This window comes from Anopheles arabiensis, chromosome 2, assembly GCF_016920715.1.
Source record: "Anopheles arabiensis isolate DONGOLA chromosome 2, AaraD3, whole genome shotgun sequence".
Lineage (NCBI taxonomy): Eukaryota > Metazoa > Arthropoda > Insecta > Diptera > Culicidae > Anopheles > Anopheles arabiensis.
In genome coordinates this window covers 20,887,636-20,907,737 of record NC_053517.1, presented here as the reverse complement: position 1 = coordinate 20,907,737, position 20,102 = coordinate 20,887,636, and the positions used below count along the sequence as shown (strand labels likewise).

General features: G+C 47.1%; 1 protein-coding gene across 9 annotated transcripts in view; it reads right to left on the bottom strand.

Moving 5' to 3' along the window:
* Positions 1-20,102, bottom strand: part of LOC120897993 (hemicentin-1-like) — a 99,599-nt gene that overhangs the window by 52,461 nt on the left and 27,036 nt on the right. For 5 of the 9 annotated variants that reach the window (XM_040303263.1, XM_040303335.1, XM_040303281.1 and 2 more), the window contains one exon: positions 13,361-14,244. In XM_040303263.1, coding sequence (XP_040159197.1) covers positions 13,361-13,724 — 364 coding nt within the window. In that variant the 5' untranslated portion in view covers positions 13,725-14,244. The remainder of the gene's footprint in view (positions 1-13,360; positions 14,245-20,102) is intronic. The other 4 variants (XM_040303271.1, XM_040303320.1, XM_040303300.1 and 1 more) reach the window with 1 other exon arrangement.

The following is a 20,102-nucleotide window of genomic DNA, read 5'->3' as shown; positions in this document are numbered from 1 at the left end:
AGGGAGGGCAGGGAAAAGCAATCTTCACAATCTCCTGTATCGCTTGATGCCTTGTTAAAACTTTTCCAATAAAGAAAAACGGTAGCAAAGTGGAGTGAAATGGCAGCATCAAGCAACAATGGACAGCAAGAAGAAGAAGAAGAAAATAGTAACAGTGTGCGATGCGAAACGGCAACTACATCTGATACCGTTTCTCGACAGTTGTTGTTCGTTCGGCAATCGAACCGAGCGGAGAAATTGCCAGCCCTGGCATCTCGGTTCGTCCAGCAGCTGCACCACTAGAGCGAGGCAAAGCCGCAAGCAACCGATGAGTGGAAGTTTTGTTCGACTTGTCTATCCGGTTCCGACTACTTAAGCGGACCGCATTCGACTCGGGCTACATGTGGACGGAGACGATTACTGCTCGAAGTTTACGGCTCGTGCTGGCCGTGGCAACGTGGCACCAGCGGTAACTTGCTGAAAGACTCGATTACTTTACGTCCTTTCAGCATCTTCGATCGGACCGATTGAGGCGCGTGGGAGAAACTTTCTCGAACACAGCTTTCAATGGGCCGTTATTTATTTTTGCTCACAGGTTATCGCTCTTTCTCCTTCTATGCTCTGTCTCTCGCACTCTCCTGGAGGGAGGGTTCCGCCTTGCTTTTGCATGGTGTGATCGATGCTAATTATTGGTCATTTATCTGCAACACAGCAGCAAATTTGCTGGAAATGGTAAGGCGTGAGGATGGGCTTATCATTAATAAGAGCCATCATTAGCGCAGGTATGATTTTCCCAGGAATGTATATTTCAGCTTCTGATGAATTATTTTTATCACGTCCTATTCTAGCGAACATGAGGTTGTAGGAAGTTCAATGAATCATTGAAGTATCTGTTGATCTATTACCTTACTGCAGAAATAACTTGATACCGTGAAAATAACCTGCCAATATGAGCTTTTTCATATTTGTTATAAGTTCACTTTGGGCTTATTACGATATTGTTTTCAACAACAAAGAAATAACTTTACTAAAAAGGAAAGGAAGCCAAGCCAAACTAAACTGAAACAAAATTATAAAATGAATCAAAACTTCCCTGCATCACATCCGAGGGCACAAAATGTCACCGTAAATGTCAATCGCTAATGCAAAAGCTTCACCAGCGGTCACTCAGCAGTAGGGCTTCCCTCTGCCACTCCGACTTTCGCAGCCCATTGTTTCACAATTTCAAGAATTTTAACAACCATCGGGAACACTTTCCCCCAGGCCCGTTCATTCCGCCGTCCGTCCAACACAAACAAAAAGGGCAAAGGGCGTAGAGCCGTGGCCCATTTGCAGATGTTTTAACGCCACCCGACATGGTCGGGTACACGAAACAATCGATGCTAAATAGCGCTAAAATCAGCAAGCACCTACCCGCTTCGTCCACAGCCCACCAGCCGAGTGGGCCTTGGGGTGCAATTTCATTGTCATGTTTAATGGTGCAATCTTTGCGCGAAACTTTGCCCAATTGTTTTGGCAGCCGTAATGTGTAGATCTGGCAAAGAGGACGCCAGGCAGGGATCCTCTCCTCTGCACATGAAGTTAGCAGTTAATGGGAAAAATGAGGGGCCAAGAATTTGCCGCTACTTGCGCAAGTTTCAAGTGATCTCATAATTGATAAACGAATTTGTTCTCATTTATTCCCCGACCGTGCAGGGTTCGTATTTTGTGCTTGCTTTTTTGTTTTATACCACCGAGTGGCAGAGAACTTGGCAGTGCGCCGTGCCATTGCTTGTCGTGCCTGTTGGGGATGAGTTATTTTTCATTTTCCAAATAGTTATGCCTCTCTATGTCGGGCTCATAAATTTTATCCCCCATCGAGTTCACTCATCTCTTTCCCTTCTCCATTCCCGTACGGTAAGGGCTTTGACAAAGTTGGATTACAAAGTTAGCATTAGCAAGCGTAGTACTGGGTAGATATGTCAAGAATGTTGCTGCAGTTTGGCTTCACCACCGTGGGACAGAGTGTTCTCCGAAAATGCATCATCCTGATGACTTTCCACTCGCACTTGGTTCGGTTTTCAATTTCCCTGAGCACATAATACCTCTTAAGCAAGCGAGCCAGAAAATATGTTCAAGATATGGGAAATCTGCATCCACGGTTGCATCTCTTCTTCTTGGCTCATGGTTCCCCCTAGCTGGTGGCGAGGATTTAGTACCAAACCCTCTACTATTTATCTCGGCCTCGGGATGCGGAGCTTAAAACATTGTCGAACTTTTCGTTTTGTAATCCATCCCGGTGCAGGTACGAGCGGTTCCCTTCAGTGGAGAGCAAAAATTGAATTACAACTGCTTCCGGACAAACAAAAACATATTTACATACTAAATTTGATATTTTATGCAAATGCGTACGTCTGTGTACTAGCAATAGTCAAAAGGACGGTACCATCAAAGTGCACACGACGACGACGACGAAGGTTGCTCGTTGCATCACAAAAAGGGCAACGGTTAGTATGAAGTCTCATCCCATGACACCGTAATAAGGTCAAAGATGGAAAGGTTCATCGTGTGAATGCTCACTATCGCAAAAAGGGATTCGGGTGAGCCAATTTGCATGTAATTTCAATTCTTCCTCCTAGTATCATGGATCAATCGAAATTGGGGGCCTTCTGGGGACAGGAGCACGGCGTAGAAGTTCCTTTTCGTACCGTTTGCTCAGTAGGGTCTGCCGTAGCGGTGACGAGGGTGTTGTTGGTAATGCTGATAATAATTGACGATGAGCTAAGATGCGGACGAGACCTGCAATCTAAACCGCAAAGCACGCCCGCAGTCCTGAAGTTGAAAAAGGAAATGCTCAGTTGCTTTTCCCCCCTCCCAGTTCCAATCGGTTCGCGCCAAGAATTTCAAACAGTGGGAAAGAGCGAAAAATTCCATCGCACCAAATAATGCCAACAATTCCCTAGTGGCAGTCGAAAGACCAATTCCCCCCAAGACTCGGCCGAACGATACAACAATGAAGCTCCTTCAGGGGATCGATCAGGGGATGGAGAAGGTGATGAAAACTATTCAGAAGAATGGTCATATTGCTTGAAACGCCAGGGCCGTCATTCCAATCGAGCTCTTGCGAAGGAGTTCGCAAATGGAACTACACGTGATCGTGATAAATTGTGAAGCACACACACACCAACAGGAGTAGAAAATGGCAACGAAGATTGATGTTCCCGAGGCCGACCGGACAGCTGGCAGCGGAAGTCCTAGTACAACAACAATAACAGCAGCAGCAAAAACTAAAAAAAGAAACACATCCAAATGGAGCAAAGTGAAAAGTGGGAATCGAAAAGGATAAAGACATGGTCAAGGAAAGCGGTTCGGAAAATGGATGATCGAAAGATAGGACGCAAGCGGTCGCCGTCTTTAGCAGTTGCTGGTAGTCGCCTTTGTCAATGTTCCCCGGAGCTAGGTCGCAAAAACCCGTGTGCAGGGAGCTGCAATAAACGAGCGATCCCAGCTGAAGTGAATGAAAAAATGCTTTATCACTTAATTAAGATCATAAATGGACGACCTGGGTGGAGCACAGGGAGGGTGGGATGCAGGGCAGGCAGGAGTAAAGGGAAAAAAAGAATACCGTTCGACGACCGGTTTGACGACGGGTCACAGCGATGATGGCCGCAGCCGGCGGGCGAAATGTGCCGAACGAGGCGAGAGAAGCATTTTAAATTAAATTCCACTCGCATTTAACAGATAAGATGGAAACCACCGCGGGGATGGGAGCGAAATAGAAAGGAGCAAAAACGAAAACTACTTCATCACAAAGATGGTGAGTGGGAGGGGGGGGAGGGGGTTGGTCGTGGTCATCTAACCGAACTGACGATTGGCGAGATGCCCGAAAATGTATTTCCACGAGCTGAAGGAAAATGATTCCTCAGCACACATACACACGAGCGTGCGCCCGCGCTCGGTGACACAATCACGCTGGCATGCTGAAGATTTCGGCAACAAAGCAAAATCTTTCACCGGCAACGCGAGTCAACGGGGTTGAACACGAACGGAGTCGCCAGCTATTTCAGTGTCCTGCAAATGGGGTTCCTTAAGATCGGTGTGGAAGTTTTGCCTTTTTATTTTTGTCTTTCTCCGGCGAACAGCAAAACGAAAAACCAACCCTCCAGTGAGGGGAATGAGGAGGAAAGGAAATCATTGAACCGGACATCATGCCAACGGGCTCGAAATGGGTTCGCGTTGGCAAGGCGCTACTTGCTTCTTTTGTTGTGTGTGCTCGAGTGAAGGGATACGATGTGCCTTCATAACAGGCAATCGCACAAGGGGAAGCCCAGCGTGTTTCTTCGGAAACTTGCCGGTTCCAGGCGTTGCCAAAGGAGGCAGGTACTTGGATTCGCTCGACTTAGGTTCCCGATGGGAATGGGTGTGTTCCGTACAAACGCTATTGAGCCGGGGTGTGAAGGGTGCACTTGGCTTGGATTGTCATTTCTAAAGGGTTTTCCGCGCTACGTAGCGTTATGTGGTAGTTTGAAGTATTTACGAACAGCAAACAAGCATCGAAGTACGAGCTGAGGAAAGCACAAAGAAGGATAATGTTACAAATTATCTTTCACTTACATGTACCGTTGTCAGCACGTCTAAATTTAGCACATCGGCGTAGAAAACTGTGATTGACAGCCTTCACACAGTGCATTCAGCCAAAGCGGGATTAAATTCTCGTTACGGCGCGCGAATCATGCTCATCTTTCTCGTCCTGGCTAAATCCGATGTCGATCTCGATGATTGTGATGTCTTCATCACAATGGCTACTGCTCTGTAACTACATCTCCACCATCAAGAGTGGACCTGTTCGCTGGTCAACAGTTACTGGGCACGCTAAGTGGAAAAAAGCGTGTGAAATCTGTCAGTTTCCCACCGTCCGACGATCTGTAATCTTATCAGATGCGTTCCAAGAAATTCGAGGAGGGGCACTAGGGTATTCGTCGGTCAGTCTGTGTTCATTTCACGCCGCAGCAACTGAAGAGATTGACAGTTGTATTCGGCAGAATGTTGTAATTGATCGGACAACGAGCCTGTTTGCAGCCGTGTGTTGACAGACGGGGAAGAAAGTATCCTAATGAAAAAACACATCCATCTTGCAAAGGGCAAAAGGCAACATTAAACATTTGTAAGCTGTCATACTACACGCCCATCCATGAAAACAATGCTCAATAAATCATTATTTCCCATCAGCTTGATGGTTCAGATGGGTCTTCAGATGAATCAGGGTTGAAGCGAAAATATCTGTATCTGTAAAACTTTTCTTTTTTTTAATACTAAGGATATTAGTGTCGACTTAGGACAACGACCAATGCTGAGAAACAAGAACCGGACGGGCGAACTAGTCCCGTGTATAAAATAACTCGTTTCGATGCAAACTTTCGCCCCGACACTATCTGCAATCTAAAGTTTTCGCCCGCTTTTGCCCTTTCCCAACGTCTTCCATTCGCTGGCTTTGGTTGATGGTGCTGCTGCGGCTGCTGTTGCTGATGATAAACTTGTGACAACCGTAGCGACATTGGAGCATGATTAGATAACGGAACGTTACACCGACCGAACTTCAGTTTCTCTATTGCATAATTCTTCCATAAAGCTGTTTATCTTTGGCTGTCGTTTGTTCGTTTTGTTTTCGTTTTTAAGAAGAAACATTCGAGGCTTACGCTTTGTTTCGCCTCTTAACGCTACTCCTAGTGTTTGAATTTTCTTGTTCGGTTTTATTAACAAGTTTGCTCTCACAAGCAGCGCTGTAGTTGCTTTTGCTTTTAAATTAGTATTTTCATTACGCGAAGCTTCCCACTCCCAGCCGGCCAAGGATTACAAAACGAATTCGTCCGCGCCGCCAAACAACATTCGCGCTTGACCACTTCATCCTGCTCATAATGGGCCACAAATTCCACTTTATCATCCCACCTCACTAAGACATCAATGACCGGTGGACAACGGCGCGGGGATAACATTTCCGGTAGCACAAGCCACGTCCGGCATCGGGGACACAATAAATTGAATTATGGTCCGCAAGATGGCACCACGGTTCCGTCCACCCGGCCTCGAAAGTGTAATCCCACACCAAAGATTACGCGCTAAATGGTGGATCATTTTTCATCTCACTTAACCACAGAATGTGTGTGTGTGTCCGCGAACGAAATCCGAGCCCTCTCTTGTCCCTGACCACTCTTTCCGGCCGGTCATCTCTTCCCATTGAGAAGTTTCTCATCGCGTCGGTGATTGTGTGGTTTGGGGGACAGCTTTTTGCTTGACCGGTCGGACCCGGTCGCTAATCGTGTACGGCCCAAAAACTTCCCGAGTCATACCAGCGGCGTGTAAACATCATCATTACGACGATAATCGTATCGGATGACACGAGACCGGCCTACTAGCCCTTGTGTACGATACCATCGGGGAGGGGTAAATACAACAAAAAAAGTAAAGAAAACGGAAAACGACAACGACATGGTGGCATTGCAATATCCCCACCCAACTGGCCATATGTCGTAAGGGATATCAAGACATGAAACCGTCGGACACGCTTGTAATGATTCATTTATTAACTCCGCCGGTCCTTCCGGTTGGAGCCAGTTCCGCGTTCCCTTGTATGAGCCAGCGAGTGTGTGAGTGTGTGTCTGTTTATCCGCATGTATGAGAACCTAAAAGCAGTCACCACTATCGGAGCCATTGCCTCAGCTCGGGCTGGGAGTGAGTTTTCGCTTCGCTACGTATTCGCTGTCCCAGCAGCAAAAGTTTCACATTTTCATCATCATCACCATTATCATTATCATTGGCATGATTGCAACAATCCGCAGTGCTGCTTTTGCTCCTCTGGATTCGAGTGTATATGTGTGTGTGTGTCTTCTCTCTTTCGTTCCACTGCACTTACTCCCTGTTTCCCTTCAATCTGGCTCGGTGTCGTTAATGTTGCCGTAGCGCCGTACGGGGGTTTCGGTAGCGTTGTAGCATTTTGTCAACCACTTTGGCTCAAAAGTGGACGCTTTGGCGAAGGGTGAAAAGAATACATAGGAAAGGAACGAAAAATTGTGCTCAAGGCGTGAAAATAAAACGGTGAAAAGCAAACTTTCCACACCGGCACCGGTAACCGTTACGTCCCGGGACGACTCCCATGAGGCGTGGGCTACACAATTTGCTCACGAATTTGTTTGACTAGGACACGGGCCCTTGTGTGCGGGCGGACCGGGGAAAAAAATGCGGAGAGCAGGGAGCAGATTGTTGGCCACCTTTTGCTACTTATGTAATTATCGTTCACCGTAAAAGCGATGTTTTTTGGGGAAAGATTTTTTTCCAGCTGCTTGGGGGAGAAAATAGTGGAAAAATGCTGTAGCGTGAAACAACAGCAAACCCGGCCGGTCAATTTGTTCAAGTCGCCATGAAAATGACATTTCCACTGCGAAAGCCGGGGCGGGGTAGCAAACATCTTTTTTCTTCCCCTTCATCGCCGCTCTCTCTCTCTCTGTCTGTCGCTCGCTCCATGCTATCCTTAGCGCTTGACAATATGGTTTGTGCGACCCGCACGTGCCTAGCAGCGCTCCGGGACGGAAATCATCCGTCATCGCTCGAAGGGTTCGCTTGGGCAGGCGGCGAACGTCCGGCAGGAAAAAGCTAACCGTGCCAACAAAAAAAAAAGAAGGAAAGAAAGCAAGCCCCTTCGGTACATTAATTTATGTTAGCCACGGCAAGGAATGTGACACGAAGCGAAGAACCTTCCCCCCATGGAGCACCTACCTGACCACGGCTACCGAGCGTGTGCTTTATTTCCTTTTCGTGCGTCCGTGTTTGTCGTCGAAAAACGTCCCAAAATTGGCGAAAAAATGAGAACGTCTTCTGCCACCGTGGGGAAGGCTACCGAATGGAAATGGAACGCCGTCCCAGTCATCATGATTCGTTTTTGGCCAACCCAACGAAGAAGTAGCAGAGGGATAGGTTTCTCTCTGTTTGTGTTTCGTTTTTATTTCTTTTTTTTTGTATCGTCTTCTCCCGGGAGGGAAGGAAAGTGATCGTTTCTCGGGCTGCCTTGAGAGCTACCACAGATACAGCATTCCCATGTGGCCACCTTGCTTTGCTACACTCACCTTCACGCACACACGTACACGCGTGGAGGGGAAGGGGGAGGCCAACGAAGGGCCAACAGCCCGAAAATGGGAAAATGGGAAGGATGGTTTTCACGTTTTATTTCCTAATAAACTTTCGCCAATGAAACATAACCGGTGGTACGTGATTCGCTTTTCGGTGGGAGGTGGGGCGGGACCGCTTTTACTGCTTTATTTTTAATGAGATGGGTGGGTGCCGAAAGGGAAGGTTCGTGCGGGACGCTGTGGCACCGTGGCTGTCCTGTGCACATTAAAAACCATCATGCTCCGGGCGGGCACGTACGCGAAAATGATTCGCGCGAAGGGTGACACCGAACACATAAAGCATATGGGAGTGCCGCCACTTTCCCAGGGGAAAAGGTGAGCTAAAAAGCTTTCTCTACGTAGAAGAGGAAGAGGAAGAAGAAGAAATTTGCACCACCGACACACCTTTACACTTTGCTGTCTCGGTTAACGGCAGCCGAAGCGGCGTGGTGTGAAGCGATAAAGAAATAAGAAAAAAAAAACGGCTGCTGTACACAACCCACACACACAAAATGTTTGAAAATATTTTAAGCACCAGTGTTCCCCCGTTTCCCCGGCGACATGATAAGCGGTTAGGCGTAACATAAATCGGTCCACTTGCTTCGCGATACGCGCACGCACACGCGTCAGCATTCTTCCGCGAAGGTTCGAGCGGGGGGCGAATGTTTAAAGCAATGGCATTTTAAGCGTAAATTACAATGCAAACCATTATGCGAAGGTGCTTCGCCTACATCCTCCCCCTTTGTGCATACGCCTGCACCGCCTGCCTGCTACACCGTGCAGGCAAGTTTGTGTGTCGTTAAACATATTGCTCATTGCAATTAAATTATCGAGGTAACCTTCGGTAGCATAAATTCAGCGACGAAATCACATTTGCTCGGAGTGCGAATTTCTGGAACTCGCTGCCGCTCAAACGGTTCGGTATAATTAAATGTATTAAAGGCAGATTCATGCTAACACCGATCAATATCCTCGATCAACGCACAAACACATAAACACACACACACGCTGAAACAGCACACTAGTTGACGTCTTGTGAGATGTTGATTATGCGCAAGGTGAAATGCAATTATTCACTTCCCACACGGTCGTGTCGTGTGTTGACCGTGTGCTCGATCGGCAGGTGTAAATTTCCCATTCCCGCGTACCTGCGTGGGTGTTGGGCGGGTGGGAGTGGGTCGCATTTGCATCTCTTATCGCATCTTCCTTATCGCAAGCGCTGCAGGCATAGCTGACCACAACTAAGACGATGACGATGACGACGACGGTTGACGATAACGAGGAAGTGAAACGGATTACTCTGGGTGCTGCAAAATGCGTTATCGTGGCAGTGCAAGCTGCACCTTACGGCTGCGGGTGTACCGTGCGACAGTATTGACACACATCTACACCGTGAGTGGTGGTTTACGGTTCGATGCATTGATTGAAGCCATGCTCAGGCACCTGCCATGCGAGCAACGCGCTCGGTTGTTTATTGGATGCACTTTAATCCTGTGCGACAGTGAGTAGCCTCTTAGCCAGCAGACTGTAAAGCAATCGATTGTGATAGTTGATGTTTTGATATGCTTTTTTTTCTTCAAAACGTCCTTGCAATATGTTTTAAATCCCGCTTGAAAGAGCGCTTCCTTTCATCGCGGCATATGTATGAAGCTTCAGGATGGTCCGTATGGTTTACCATTCCCTTCGAACAGACCTTTCAGCAGCAGCTCGAAACCATTCAGCACGGACCGAAAATGGACGCTCAGCGGTAGAACAAATTTCCGGGTAGTCAAGGGCAGAGTGCGGTTGCCAAGGGGCAACCGGTAATTACGGAAGCCGCAGCTTCACCGTTCTGCAACCCAGCACGGCATAAAATATTCATATGCAATTAAGTAACGGTAGCAAACCATTCATTTACCGGCATTTCATCCCGTCTCGCTTCATTCCCGGGGATGCAGCATGGTCCACCATGTTAGCTCTCGCCGCTACCGGCCAGGATGCGTTTTTGAAGGCATTTCGGTTGCTGCTCCGCCCAGGCATACTGGGCATATCCCGTGAAACGTGATGCAGCACTACTCACTGCGGTGAATGCTTAGCATCCAGCACGGAAAGGGAATCAATTAAAAGCACATCCCATATTCCCGAAACGGTCGCTAATCTGCTACTCGGATGGGGGGGGGGGGTTTCCCCGTCTCGCTTGGGATGCTTTTACAAACGTCAGCATCAATCAGCGGAGCGAACCTTTGCTGTGGGAGCAGATCTGCCCGCTTTCCTTCTTCTTACCCCGGACGTTGGAGTGTAGGGATGCGTGTGAATGTGTGTCTTGTTTGTCTGCTGCCGCGTGGATGATCGCCTGCCAGAGAATGGGTCGGGTGCGTTTTGGCACGCATCAATATTGCAAACGGTGTTTGAGGCGGTGAATAATTACCGGGTCGTAAATCTCACACTTTGAATGCTGGCACGAAACCCACGTGAACACACATGCCCTGAGCTGGAGTGTGTATGTGTGTGACTCTTTTGAGGAGATGCTGGCTGACAGTTGACGACATGAGTGATACGAGTAGTTTGCAAATAGTCCACCCAATAGCTCATTAGGAAATGATGCAATCTTCCAAAGATGTTGAGAAGATGGTGAAAATGAAACTGTCCAAGGTTCACAATGAAAACTCGAACTTCAAAGCTTTTAAAATAAATTTTATAACAAATAATTCTATGATCCTACATGTTAATCTACTCTCGCGTATTGTATGACCTTGCATCTTAGAAAAAATAACAACGTTGAACAGGATTGTTGTGTATGGCAGGATAACTGCACTATATGCTATCGGACTTTTTGACCACGTTCTTACTATAGTTTTCAATCGCAGCACACTATTTCGTAGTCCATCAGTATAACTTCACTGATGTATTTGACTACAACAAACGAACTCGGTGCTTCTAACAGCAAGTTGTTTTGTTTGTTTAGAACATCTGTTTTATTTTTTCTGAAGATATATACAATGTTTTTTGAAAATAAACAACTAAAGGCCACAATCAGCTGATCGAATACAGCATCTTCATTATTCAAGTACGTTAATTTCATATGTTACGTGCACATGCATTACTTAAATGGTTCTCAAAAACCACAACACCCAAGAAATGTTGTATTATAACATGATATATTGTTAAATAGTTGAAACGATAAAGCAGTAAGTTGTCAACTTAAATTGACCACATCCCTTTCGTCAGACGATCTGCAAATGGTGTGCTGTTCTGCTTTAAGTAAAGATTCAATCTTGCGTCATCAACAATCATTTCCAAGATGGGCATTCGACACAGATTATACTAGGGCAAGTTTCTGCCCACGTACTAAGGGCATAAAACTAATTCGCCGGATCCGAACAACCCACTTGGGAAAAGTTTAATGCTCACACACACACACACACACACACACACACACACACTTGGTAAAGTTCAAAGAAACATGGCGATGAGCGTGAACATTGGCAGAAAAGAAGGAGAGTCTGCAAACTGTAGACAGCAGACGCGTTAGCTTGAAGGCACTGAAAACGCAGCGCCATTTAATTGCACCCCGCGAAACGAACCGTAACGATTTGCAGCGAAAAGTTGGGTTACAGCAGTACATGCAACGTGACGATTAAAACGTGTCGCCCTCGGTGCGCACTTGCCACAAACCAGATTAACTTTTCACGCTTGCTTTACCGAGACTCCGGTTGCCAGATTGGCACCGGTCCCGTGTGGGTGACGTCTCGAACGGAGAGGTAAAATTAAAAACTCATTAAATATCTTCGCTGTGATCATACTCATCAATCTCCTAATTGAATGAGCACAGTTTCCTTGTGCGCAACGTGTGCGCATGAAGATGCTTCGGTAGGCCACCTTCAGATGGCGCCGCGTGATGGATGGGCGTCGGCAAAAAAGGCGCGTCTGGATGTGGGGGAAAAGACATTTGTTGCCGAGCTGGTTCTAATGCGCCACCACACTCACACATACACGCATATAAACTGTGCTAATATAAAGCCAAACTCCCGTGAACTCGCCCACTTCAACCTTCATTTTACACTGCTCAACCAGACATACGCTTCATTCCTAGCCGTTCCATAGTGTGTGTGTATGTGTGTGGGTTGTGCAAAATCACGACAGCAGCGGCCATGTGAATGAGCGATGTTGAATTGAATATTAGTCACCGGGTGGCAGGCCGCGAAATAGCGCCGCGGCTGATATCACTAACGACACTGTCATAAAATATTCGGGACAAATTCACGTCCATCAAGGTGTCAGGGCGCGAAATCACTTGCCCAACCAACCCAATTCATCGCCATAACCAACAGTCGGTTTGGTCCGACGGTGGGAGATCGGAGTGGAAGGGTGTATAACATTCCGCCTGAAAGGGTTATGAATGTGAATTCAAAGGACTCCCTCGTGATCGCATCACTCACGCCGCACTAGCGTTTGTTCAACCACCTCCCCCGTCCCGCCCGGTGCGGCCTGGTTAAACGGCATGTGATGACAGTTTTGATGCAAACGAGCCAAACGCGAATTAGTGCGATGAATGGCGTCGGTGGCATCGGGCCAGCCAGCACGATTGGGAGTCTCGAGGGTGGCATTGTGTCAAAATTTATGGCAAACCGTTTGTGGCGGTCGCTTTTTGGCATGTGTCAAAGCTGGTTAATTTTGATGTGGCGCGATGATGGGCCACTATTTTTTTTACGGCAAAATAATTGCTTTTGCATGTCGGCAAGTGATATGGGGCTGTTTGCCGATTCGATTGGATTCGGTGCGGATGAGTTGATGGACTTAATTGGATGGGAGCTTTTTCTATTAAATGGGATACAAGTTGAGGAATCGAATCCATTCCATTGTTAGCGTTGGAAGCCTTCAGGATTTAAAGACTAACAAGTTAAACAAAGCCCTAACAGGTGGTAGAGATGTATCAGCTGGTACTGCTGTGCGCCTGAATCTATGCAACCAACTCGGCCGTTGCAGTTGTTTAAGCTTGTTAAAAGTTTCTTCATCGTGTTTGATGTTAATATCGTTCGTTGCACGAGCCAGTGTTAACAAGCCGTCGAGTGTATCTATTAATGATCGTCTATAAATGTGTTTCCATCAACTAACCCGTCAGTTACTGTCCCTCCTAACCCGTATAGCTTGAGCTGCTCGCATACGGTTTGCCAATTACACCGTACATCCAACCGGCCGAACAAACAAGCCAGCCACCGTGTACATCATTTAATCATACACCGGCGTAGAAAGATGCCACTTACCTATTCTAATATTTACAAGCATGTGTGTCAGCAGCACGGCAGCGACTAGCAACAGGTGCAGGTGGGACCGGGGATGGTAGATGGTCCTTCCGCGAATTTTCCACCGGCTCGCCGCACTGTCTGTGCAGGCCGGCTCGGGTGCGGAAGGCTTCGTACTGCGCGTGCCATGTTCGTGTGCCTGTTCGTCCTCCACCTCCTCACCAGCACTGCCGTTGATTCTGCTCTGCGCTCCGCTCCATCCGCTGTCCGTTGCTGCCGGTGCCGCCCCACGACCATCCTGAGCCGTCGGGTCTTCCTCCACTGGTTCGCACACTGCCGGCGCGGCGGAAGCGGCCCCGAACCACCGGCGGTTGTAAACTTCCATCCTGCCGCGTGCCACGCCCCGACTCGCCCGAGAATGGATTATTTATGCTGCGCACCTGCTTTCGGTTTACCTGCACGACCGGCGAACGTCACCTCACCTCGGCTATTAACGGGGTCCGTGATTTGTTACCTTTTTCACCCACTGATTTGGTGCGTTTTGCCGCTCGCCACTAATGTAAATGTAAGCATTTGTTGTGACGTGCTGTGAATGGCGGGGAGGAAGAAGGGAGACCGGCTCAAACGGTCATAAAACTTACTAACTGCGAGCGGCACGAGGGAAATCGTTTTGTGCCCGGTACACTATTAGCCTATCGTCGTCACACGCGCTGGGGAGGAAAAAAATCAGCAAACACTTCAATCACTGTGTAACACTTCTATTTTGGCCTAGCAAATCAACATTCCTACTCACTGCACACCCACAAACACACGCACACACGCACACAAACACAAATCAGCTAGCGCTTTGGCCCGGTACTTCCGAAGCCCGTCGCAACATCGAAGTGGAAATCCATCACCATCTGCTGGAAAAAGAAAGACGTTGATAATCCAAATGGGGTGTGAATGGCACACAGCCTCGGGCTGTGTAATTCAAGGTGAATTCCGCACATAAACACTATTCGCCAGCGGTCGGTGGGGGTGAGGTTTGTTTTAGTCTTAAACAAACTACTCACGCACACGGACAATCCGTCGGGCAACAAGGGTAACAACAAATCTCCGCTCACGCTGAAGGCACTGCGCCAAACCGCCGTTTGCCTCACCCGGACCACGAGTTTAACGACCAAGAATTAATGTTTCTGTGTGCGACGGTCGTTGCGAGGGCGTTGGCGCATTTGTCGTGCCTGCTGCCCGTTTTCCCCTCATCAGCACTGAGAAGGGTTTTTGGTGATGTTATTCACGCGCCAGCAAATCTAATTGCTCTACTCGTTACAATCCATTTCACATAAAGTTTCCCCGCGGCAAGGTGGAAAGCGTCGATGCGGGGAGCAGGAAAGGGGAGCACAATGACTAAGCTAGCAAAGGGAGAAGGGAAGGGAGAAGAAAAATACCAACCAAAAAACGAACAAAAAACAAAAGGTTTTTGCTTCAGCACTTTTGAGCCCTTCTCCGTTTTGGATCCTTTCGTCCTTATTTGCCTTCCGTCGCATCGTTGCTCGCTGTAGCCTGCTGGCAGGGAGCTTGCGCTGGCTGTGCGATTTTTCCACCCTTCAGCACAGTACGCTGCGCGCAAAAAATGAGATCATTTTTGGTTGAAAATTTCATTCGTGCGCGATTTTGCCGCAGGCCACACGGAAAACAAAACGGAGTGGTACAAACCACCGAAAAAAAAAACAACTAGAAAAGGCGAGCGAAAGGAAATCAGCCAACCCGGTCCAGATTTTTCTCACATCATAATTGGTTTTCCTCGGTTTGCTTTCGGGTTGCGCGGGGCCTGGTCGATGGGGGGGGGGGGGGGGAGGGTACGGTGCCCTGTGAGTGTGTGTTTGTGCTCTGCTTCTTCACGTTGGCTGCAACTCGCTGTTAGTGCCCGGTTGCAGATCGACCCGCTCATATCAACCGCTCAACGTCCAAGCGCAAATGGTCTGGAATGAAAGAAAGAGTAAGAAGGTAGAATAGAATAGATGAGTTGAAAAGCGTATGAGCAGCACACACATACACACAAATGCACACAAAAAAGCGCCGAAAGAATGAAACCAAGCTGAACAAAACATCCGTCTTTGAACAAAAAAAAAAAGATAGAATAAAAGTTTCAAAAACTGGTAGAGAAAGCAAAATACATTCTCCGCACCGTATCGACGAGGAAGCTGGAGGAAGAAGGAAGCAAAACTTCTCTACCCGATCCTCGTCTTTGCCATCTTGCCCACCAAAAAAGAACCAAACACGATGGGTCTATTTTTCACCATCAAAGTTCAGTGCCGGGAACCGAGAATGCAATCCCGTACCAAAGGAAGAGCGATGAAAATTGAAATTCAATTTTTATATCCATGCTCGTGACGGCTTGCCACAAGGATTGGATGGTGCTTGCCTTTTTTTTCTCTCTCTCTCTTAGTTTCTATCTAGCGCGCGTGTTTTCTAGCTTCAATTTTGGTAGGAGAATGTGTCGGAGAACAAGGTTTGTGTTTCCTTCCTTCACAAACCTGTAGAAATCACTGAAAGGGAAACCACCGAAAAGCGATTACGAGGGTACGTGACGGTGACAAGGGTCAGTGATTAAATTTGTCAACTTTAAGATGAAACCTGCAACCCACCCTCTTGCGGGCGCAGGTGACCGGCCGTATCTGACCCGTGCTGTCGGTATTAGCGATAATTTTTAGATCAAAACACGTTTTTTTCACGATTTGAGATTTTTAGTGTGTGGACGGCTACCATGAAGTAAGGTTTTGTTTTCTATTAGCATACTTTCTGGGCGTTTTTGGTACGCAACATCATGCATGTTAGGGTAAACGCCTAGAAGTATGCTATTCTAATTACAAAAGGCCTTTCATGAATGAACCAAGTAGTAGGATAGAAAATTTTCATTATAGCTCGTAGCTGCACTTTCGTTTGGATTTATGCTTTGGATCGATCACCGTGGCCTGGCTCATCGATTTTCTCTAGAGCGCCTTTCAGCGTGCTTCAGCACCCAACAAAATACACACAGGCACATAAACACACACACATACACTCATCTCAACCTTTGCCATCTCAGTTGTGAGCTGTGTTCCTGTGCCTGGTGTTTGAAAGCAACATCAACAAACACCTTTCAAGCGTCAGAGAACAACACACCCATACACACGCACAACGGCTCGAACTTTCTCGTATCGGGCCAGGGCCAGAGCATCTTGCCGCATCCCGGCTGGAGGGTTAATGGAGGATTCGGTTGTACCGGGTGTTCCCGCGTGAGCCTCCCTCTTCTTAGTAACAGTGCAGCATCCACTCAACCATCGCTCAATGACGTCGTCGTCGTTGTCGTCGTCGTCATGCAGTTTGTTGTTGTACAACGCTTCCGCTTCGTAAGCCTGCCCACTGATGCCTGTGCAAAGTTGGGTCTTAGAACTGGCAGCAGCAGACTGCAGCACTGCAGCCACTCACCCATGGGTTTCTTCCTTTCTTCCCTCCCTACCCGGGACCAGTGGCCCACCGTCGGAAGCACAAAGCGTTGAACTGTGGCCTATCTCTCCTGCCCGTTGTGCTAAGACGTTGCTAGCTGCACTTGTTGTGATGATAAATATTTTGTTGTCGCTTCCGGTTCGGCCATCGCACACCTCCAGCAGAACGTTTGCACAGAGCGTACAGCTGGGGTATCAACAACCTCCGGGGAAGTGTGCTGCTTCTCGTGATACGGCTACGTCTCATTACGGTAGCGTTTGCTCACGAGCAATGAAACCGACCGTCTAATGTTTTTGGCAAAACAAAAACACTTCAACAAATGGTGGAGGAGATCGTTTTTGTATCGTTTGTATCGTCGCTTTTATTGTGACACTCGCATACACATGCACATATACATGCCCGGGTAAGTTTGAGGCGTGTGACAATGTTTTTGGAGGAAATGATACACTCGTTGCAGGCAGGACAGGAGAACACACCAGCACGCTGAGGCGGAATGAAGGAAAGAAAGCGACGGCTGACGAATGTTTTGATAAGCCGGAAAAGCAACGCATTCTAAACTTGTGAAACATTCTCGAAAGTTATCCGGTTGGAAGGTTTTATGATCCCCGCTTACCAGACGGCCCGGGAAGTGGTGGTCAGATTTATTCCACACTTTGGCTTCCCCAAAGTAGCAGCGTGTCCTGCTGGCAAACATGTGTGTACGTGTCTTTGCGAGCGTGTGTGTGCTGAAAAAGCCATTTCAAAAATAAAATGGAAGATCACACACACACTCACGCCATGATATGGCACCGAACCGAAGGTTCGTGATTTATGTACTGGAAGAAGGTCGTTATCTTACGATGGGGATTAATTTGTGTCAATAAAAAAGAAACGGTTCGGCGCTGACGCTCGCTCGGAGGCGTTCGCTTTCTAGCCGGCTCTACATCTACAGTCGGAACCACTTTCGGAAGGATGAAGCTGACCAGCACACATGCTTGCACGAAAGGGTCAGCATAATTGTACCCACCAGGGAGCCATTCGTTCGTACCCAGCCCGACGGTTGCCCGGCCCCTATTGGATGGATGGGTATATTTTCATGCTGGAAATTTGTGACCATAAAGCTGCTTCAAAGACAAGCGCGCTGCTTGCAAGAACCCTTGCCGCAGCTGGTAGCTCAGTTGCAGCAATTTTTCTAAAATAAAATCCTCTTCGTGGGATGATGTTACCGAGAGTAGGATGAAAGAAAAAAAACCCCTCTTTGATTGATATTTATTTCATTTACTCCACCCGTCACATAATAAAAATCCCCACAGCAAAATGCGAACAAAACGGGCCATGATGACGCAAATCTTTTCTTCGCTTTTTGCTGTCTGTTCAATTTTAACCCCTTCTGTGCGGGCGCACGACGTCATTTTTCATTTTGTTGCTCCCAAAAAAGTGCACACACACACACATACAGAGAGACAGAAATAAAAACAAAAATTCCACGCGAAACAGGCTCCTTTAAGAAGCCGTGTTCCGCCACAAAACATGCTGCAAAACAGGGCGAACATCGAAATCGAAGGTATCTGACGCCTGACGTCTTGCGCGCACCGGACGAAGGATAATTGCAAACAAAAATTAGTAGGTCAAGAATCTCACGGACCTTCGGGAAGGTTCGGAAAGGGAGTGGGAGAAGCAGCAGCAGCAGGCGTGGGTCCATCGTTCTAATGTTTCATTTTCCGCCGCTCGATTCCACCTCGTTTCGATCTCGGGCTCAGTACGGGTCAGCATACAGCAGCAGCAGCCACAGACGACGTCACAAATATGGCCACGGAAGCGTGGGAGAGCGGCTTATAATTAATTGAATTTGTTAAAGCGGAAAAGCGCTTTTGTTCAAATGGATGTTTTTGTGCTGAAGGTTTTTTTTTGTTCTTCAACTTCCGCTCGGTCGAATTTTTCCGTTTTTTTTGGGTCGGTTTCCTTCTCACGAGCGAATACGGATCTCCCTCATCGAGCTGCTCGAAGTGCTAGTGTTTTCACGCTGGTACACGACACGGGATGGAAAAATTGTACCGTGAAGTGGAACGTTTTTTATTCTCCTCTCGCTTTTGTTAATGTTTGCGTAATAATCATTTTGTGTTGGTTTTTGTTATAAGCGGAGATACTAATATACTGAAACGGGATAGAACTGGAGTGGAAATCTTTTAGGGGATTTAAAGGGGCTACTGACGGAAGAATCGTTAGTGAAGAGCGATAAAAAATAAGATTCAGTGATTAGTTTTATGTAGGTTATATCCTTCACTTTTATTGTGTGAAGTGTTCACCTGGGGTCCCTTGATCCGATTTATAGTCTATTACCTATGTTTATGTTTTTAGGAATGTTTGTAACAATACGATCATGAGTTCATCTTCAATAACATTCGCCAAGTTTCTACAAATTTTCACAGATTTAATTTAAAGGCAATTAATTACAGGACAATACAACCACATACTCCATTGTCCGTGCATTATCGTTCCCAGTCGGCAACCATAAGACAAAACCATGGTGAAGTGATATTTTCCCTCGAGGTATTGACGAATATCACGGAATAAAGCATCGCTAGTTGCGTTGTAAGCGTTCGGCAGGATTTTCCCTTCCCCAAGGCCATCGCGGTGAAGTTTGCTGGCGAGTCCAACCCCACCATTAGCTTGATTTCCCCCGAGAACTAATTACATTACGGTGTGAAGTGGAGCGCAAAATAAAAGTATGATCCAAAGCGTGCGGTTTTGGTCTGCGCTTGCAAAATCCTTCCTCACATGTGTGCTCTCCTTCACACGCACACACACATACACCCTAGTGTAGACCATACGCAAACACAAACGATCGCACACTTTGTGCATTCCTAAAAAGCATGCTTTACCGACAAAAATGGGATTATCGACCGGATTGTCATTGTGTGTGGAAATCCTATTGGAATGTTGATTATTCGCCCCATTTGGCTCTCAGTTATGTTAAATTCGTTGACCAATTTCACAAACACAGACACACTTACATACGTGTATTAGCGGACACAGAGATAGCTTTTGTGTAAGTTAATTGTAAATTATACAATAAAATTGATGGTATTTGAAAGGGCTAGTGGTTTCCACCATGATGGAATTTCTCAATATACAGTCTCGATTGAACATTCTTACGTTGGAATTTCCATTAGCACTTATTGATTGCAAACATTTCCGCTTCTCGCCCAGCCACTTTCTGTCTCCGACACAATCACACACGGTGTCTTATTTTTTTTTTACAAAATCAGAATATGAAAAATAATTCTTCTGGGCGTGGGTTTTGACCAGCTGC